The sequence below is a fragment of the Stenella coeruleoalba genome (assembly GCF_951394435.1).
Source record: "Stenella coeruleoalba genome assembly, chromosome: 9".
Lineage (NCBI taxonomy): Eukaryota > Metazoa > Chordata > Mammalia > Artiodactyla > Delphinidae > Stenella > Stenella coeruleoalba.
In genome coordinates, this window is record NC_137155.1 from 100,305,711 (window position 1) to 100,311,729 (window position 6,019).

Below are 6,019 nucleotides of genomic sequence, written 5' to 3' on the forward strand. Positions count from 1 at the left end.
AAATTCTTGATTTTAGGTTGTAAATATAACTTTAAAGTAATAATAGTTAATGTAAAACCAGTAACCACATATGCTTTTCACATGTGATAAAACACAAAAATTATCTAACACTATAAAACAAGAAAATGCTTAATTTTTACCTAATTACTAAAAATTCAAACATTTAAACTCAAAGAATGTGTAGTTACTAGCCCACAGTTACCTTTTTTTTTAATGTGAAAACAAATACACAACCTACTTTTAAAAAATAGTGTCATAAGGCATCTGCTCTAGGGTAAAGCAACCCACTTACTGACCATCTAAATAACACTGACAATTTAAACACCTTTATCTCCACTGCATTCCACAAAGATATTAATTTTCATTTCTGAGGTATCCGCAATTCCACATAATTTTAACATTTACAAACCTAATTTACATGTGTTACACATCAGTTTCACTTTCAGGGTCTGCACTACCCAGCTAACTACAGGGTCTTTTCTGCATGTATCTTAATACAGTGCAGAGATACACAATTGAAAACCCCTCTCTTTGCTTTCCATTTCAGATATTAGTTTCCATTTACATGTTTCCAAAACGACTGGAGATTCCATTTCCTTCAAAAGACACACCTAGTTTTAAAGAATTCCCTAACAAGTTTGGGACGATCAAAGTTACCACTAGACTTAATTACCTATAAGGAATGCTGTACCAGTTTTCAAATCTAAAAAACTCTCTTATGACTTATAACTGTTCTAAACATTTTCCAAAGTGTTGAGTTTTTTTTATTGTTATATTAGTGTCATTCTATAGAAAGGTTTTAACTTCTCAAAGGGCTACCTTTTTCCCACTCATAATACGAGGTAAAAATTAAAATAATAAAGTGACAATACCCTAAACCAACCTTTCTTCTGGTGCACCCAGGAGTTGCACTAATACAAATGAGCTCATTGCAATCTCAGGGGAAGTGTGCACACTCACCACTCACACACACTTGGATGTGTACGGGTGAGGAGAACAACATAGATAGGTCTACTCTTTCTAAAGTAAGAATTTAAAAGCAAATCGAACACATGTTATAATCCCAAATTAATGTTCAGAAAGAAACCAAGAAATAGTGAAAATGGGAAGCAATCAAGTTAAAACCCTACGATGGCTTCGTATGTGTTCCTTTAAAGGATACCAAAAAAGTGGCAAAGAAGTTTAAAATTACTTAAAACTGCACCTTCCTTCTCGAAATTTCAGTTAATACAGGAATAACAATGGCATTTTATACCAGACATTAGCAATGCAAGTGGTATAATAAACCCCAACTCTGTATCACAAAGAAACTAATAATGTACTTGTTTCCCTCACGATTTGTCATAGCTAGGTAGGAGCTGGCAATAAAATATGGAGGGCAAGTCGAAGGCCCTGAATCACGTTCATAGTAAAAGAATAGGAAAGCGAAAAAGAGCACGTCCAGTGCAGAGCTTCACGGGTTTCCCACAACCCTGTTCTCTGCCTTGCGTTAACACTACTATTTTTACTGTGTATCACCAAACATAACAATGCTATTACTAAACGAATGCACCCCATCAAAAAAAGAAAAAACAACGACAAAAAACCAGACTATCCGTAAGTATGCTGCTTTCCTCGGCGTCCCGGTGCACCCTTCCACTACCACCAGTTCCCTGAGACGCCCATATAATGAAATGAGTAAGCAATACACGCCTTCCTACAACTCCGAAAGACGGCCACAGACCTTCCACAGCAGCAGCCTCAAGAGCCACGAGCGCTCAGCGACTCACCGGCACTGAAACGAGCTCCTGGATCCACAGGCAAAGTTGTCCTATAACCATTTTGTAAAAAGACATTTCTAACCAGCGAATGGCCGGAGGCGCACAGCCCTAGTGCCTGCTCAAAAACACACGAGAGCGACTCCTGCCCCAGTAACAGCCACGAGTGGCTACTCCGATGGAAGTTCGGCCACATTTACATCCGTCTGGACCCGAACGAACGTGCTCCTGGCGATCGGCCTGCGGTGGCAGCGACGTTTCCAAAACTTGCTGCACTCCGTCCCCTACGCGGAGCGACCGCACAGACTAGTGCTCTCGGCGCTGGGCAGTGCGGGGCCCGGCTGGGGGAGGGGAGGGGAAGCAGTCGGAGGACTTCCTAATATATCATTAAAGCACGAAAGCAGAGGTTTGGGAGCGAGAAAAGTTAAAGGAGCGACCGGCTGACAAAGAAAAGCAGCTCCGGCTGCGTCCGTTTCCTGCTCCCCCGCCCAACCGGGCCGGGGGACCACCTGGCCGCGGCGTTTTGACAGCTCGGCGAGCGTCCCGGAGCCGAGCGCCTGGGAGCCGAGCGGGAGCCCGTCCGGCGACTACCCAGCTGTGCTGCGGGCTCGTCTGCTAAACGACCCGGCGAGGCCCAGGGGCATCGACGAGAAATTTCCCCAAAAAGAGAAGCCCCGGAACACACGGCGCCGGGGCCAAACTAAAAAGTAAAGTGTGGCGGCGGCGCGAGCCGTCAGACCCGGGCCGGCGGAGGGAAGTGCGGGCGGCCGCGGGAGGCCGGGCGCCGGCGCGGGGCGCGGGGCGGGCGCCCCGGGCCCGAGCCGCGCGGCCCGCGCGGGCCCCACCCCCACCCCGCGGGGGCGGCCGGGGGCGCGCGGGGGCGGCGGGGCCGGGCGCGCCGGTGACAGCTCCGGGCCGGCGCCGCGGCTGGCTCCCGGCCTGGCTCCCTCACACTCAACTTACTTCTTTCTGGCTCTCTGGAAAGGGGAAGCGCCATCTTTGCGAGGCCGGCCCCGAGGTCTTTTGTCTGCGGCTGCGGGGCTCGGGGCCGGGGCTCCGGGCTCCTCGGGGGGGGGTGGCGGCGGCTGCGGCTGCTCCGCGCTCTTGTCCTCCTCCGACGACATCCTAGTCACCAGGAAAGACACATGGATCCCGGTCCTCCTCCTGGGGGGCTCCTCCCGCCGCCGCCGCCGCCGCCGCCGCCGCGGCCGCCGCCGCCGCTGCTGCTCGGGTTCCTCCTCCCCGGCTCAGCCTCTCGCATTTCCCGCAGCCCCGGGAGCAGCAGCAGGTACCGGGAGAGGCGGCAACATGGAGCGAGCAGGACACGCACTCACACACATACGCGCGAGCGCGCGCACCTCGGCGCGCAGGGGCCGGGCGGGGGGCGGCGGGCGGGGCGCGGCGGGCAGGCGGGCGGGAGGGAGGGGCCGGACCGGGGCGGGGAGGTGCGGGCGGGGCGGGCGGGCGGCCCTCGGGCGGTGCGGGTGTGGGTGCGGGCGCGGGTGCCGGGCGGGTGCGGGGCGGGCGGCGCCGAGCTGGGCGGGGCTACTGAGGGGGCACGAAGGGCGCCGGCCCTGGGGGTCTCCGCCCGCGCCCCTCCCCCAGGCCGCCCGCGGCGGGGAGGAGAAAGGGGCCGCGGCGCGGGGAGCGGCGGGCCGGCGGGCGGGGGTCGCGCCCCCCGCCGGCTGCCCCTCCCCCGCGCGGGCCGCGTCAGGCCGGGCGGCGGCGGCAGCGAAGTTTTGACAGCTGCTCCAGTTGTTGTGGGTTCCGGGCTGTGCGAGCGCCGGCCCCTCAGCGCCCGCTCCAGCCCTCCGGGCAGGGGAGGAGGAAGTTTTGCGGGTGTGCGTGTACCACACACAGACACACACACTCGACCGTGGCCGTCGCGCGAGGGCCGCGCCGGGTCTCCCAGAGCGCCCCTGCACCACAGACCTCTCAAACTCGCCGCCGTCTCGCCCACACACGGCCGCCGCGACGCCCCCGCCCCCTCCCCCACTCCGCCGGCCCCACCGCCCCCCGCTCGCCGCCGCTGCCACTCACGGGGCTCGCTCCGCGCATGCGCCGCCCGCGGACGCGCCGCCGCCGCTGACCTCACCGCCCCTCCCCCGCCCCCTCTCCCTCCTCTTCTGACGCGGCGGCCGGGCCGCGCCGCGACTCCAACTCCGGCTCCGGCTGGGGCTCCGGCTTCGGCTCGGGAGAGCGCCAAGCTGCGGATGAGCAAATCCGGGATCGGGGTCCGGGGAGTGCGCGAGGGAGAGCGAGGACGAGGCGGGCCGCGTCCGCGCTCCGCAGGCGCTCGGCCTCCGCGGACTGGCGGGCGGGTGTAGAGCTCGTCCCGCCCCGGCGCGCGGCGGGCCCGGGTTTCCCCCGCGCCCCGCGCCTCCACTCCCACCCCCATCCCCGGCGGGGCGCGGGGACCGGCCCGGAGGGGCTTCGCCGGGCGCACGTTCAGCGTTCGTTTGTTGTAATGCACGTTGGTGGAGGAAAAGAAATGGAGTGCAACTTCGTTCTACTCCAGTTCCAGGGATACTTTCGTTATTACAGCGTCGTTTTAAAAATGATCCGGAAAGGGTTTATAAAGCTGTCAGACAAAAAGAACGATGGCATTTTGAGGGATAAAGTGCTGAGAGACATAATGAACCAGTAAAACCCCGACAACTTGGTTTTAACGTTGGGTGTGTTGTGACGAAGAGACAAAAATGGAAAGACTTCTAAGCCGCCTCTTACACTACTTAAAAACGGTGAAGGAAAACTGGGGCTGCTAGGGTCCGAAATCTGACATGTGCGCTTAGGAAGGAAGGAAGGAGAGTTACAGGTGGGGAGTTCTGAGTTCCTTATTCTAACAGGGACCAACACTTGGACAATGTACTCTTCGCTGATTTCCTTCCCATTCACTAGGGGAGTGAAAAACATAGATTTGAATTGGGAAAAACTGTTACGACCTATCAACCATTTGCAAAAGGATTGGGGTAAACTATCATCTTACAGGCTTAGACTCTAGGCCGGACACCCCGGGCACTTTCTGATTATGATTTCTTTCCATCTTCCCAACAGTTCTAGTGTAAGGTAAGAATAAAACGCGGTTTTTCCTGCTGTGTTGTTTGCCTTCCCTTCCCAATAGCCAGAACATAAACTGAACCGTATGTTTGTGTGTATTTGGGCAAACATGCACAGTTTCCAGAGCCTCTTCTGACTAAAGCATAGCTTCTTGAAAGGGCTGAAGTGAGGACCTCAATAAGACAGTCGTTTGAATCCCTTCAAGGTTTAGTTCCCGCTGGCTTTTTCAAGCTTACTAAATTTAAAATTTGAGATTGGGGAGAAGCTAGGCTGGTAAATGAAAACTATAAATTAAAAAAAAGTCTGACTATTATTATACATAGAAATACAACATATGCATGATTAATTTATGAAGTCATAAATTTATGAAGATGCATTTATGAAGTGATATAAAGTTTATTACTCACCCTTTTTCATTTTCTGTACATTACACTAAATAAAGTATACTTTCAAAAATGGGATTATCGATCCAAATGTTTATCTGTGTTCAGTACTGAAATTAGAAGAGTCATTTCCAACTGTGTGTTTCATATGCACAAAATTCCACATCAGGACAATTTACTTCAGTATACTCGTCAGCACTTGGGAGAATTTAAGGACCAGAATGTGCAAACTGCAAGTCACTCCTGCTGGAGACAAGTTCTTAAAGGAAACAACTAGGGACTGGGAACAGAAAAGTGGGTAGAATAAATGGAACGGTAGAAATAGAAGTTTGTGCAGTGTTACTTCTTGAAGGATAAAAGATGATGAAGGTAAACCCAGCCTTAAATCTCCATTCCTTCGGCTACTGTGAGTAGACAAGTAGTTGGGAGCTGTTTTAAAAGGACAGATAGGAGGCTTATCAGCGTGAAGTTATTGCGGGCAGAGCAAACAAAATATAACCCAGGATGCAGAGGAAGTATTCAAGGAATACTTATTCAACTTAAATAAAGGTCTTTCAAAGGTTTTTCCATCTCTGTCATCCAAATTACACAGCTCTGAGACCACAGTGGCAAAAAATCCAGGAGGCAGATAGCTGAAGTAGGTTCCTCAAAATTATAAAACCAGAAAGACAACGAGCATCTGGAAGGACCAAGTGCAAAAAAAAAAATAGAATGTCTACCTTCTAATAAGTACATGTTAAATAGGCACTTTAAAAATATGGTAGACATGCACCAAAGTGTTAACAGCAATCATCTCTAGAGGGTTGGATTACAAGGGACTTT

At 52.6% G+C, this 6,019-nt stretch overlaps 1 protein-coding gene across 4 annotated transcripts in view; it reads right to left on the minus strand.

Annotated features, from left to right (window-relative positions):
- Positions 1-3,159, minus strand: part of KMT2C (lysine methyltransferase 2C) — a 293,733-nt gene extending 290,574 nt beyond the window's left edge. For 3 of the 4 annotated variants that reach the window (XM_079931159.1, XM_079931156.1, XM_079931155.1), the window contains exon 1: positions 2,721-3,159. In XM_079931159.1, the coding sequence (XP_079787285.1) occupies positions 2,721-2,881 (161 nt within the window). In that variant the 5' untranslated portion in view covers positions 2,882-3,159. Of the gene's footprint in view, positions 1-1,723; positions 2,311-2,720 lie in introns of those variants that run through there. The other variant, XM_079931157.1, reaches the window with a different exon arrangement.
- Between the last annotated feature and the right edge of the window lie 2,860 nt (positions 3,160-6,019).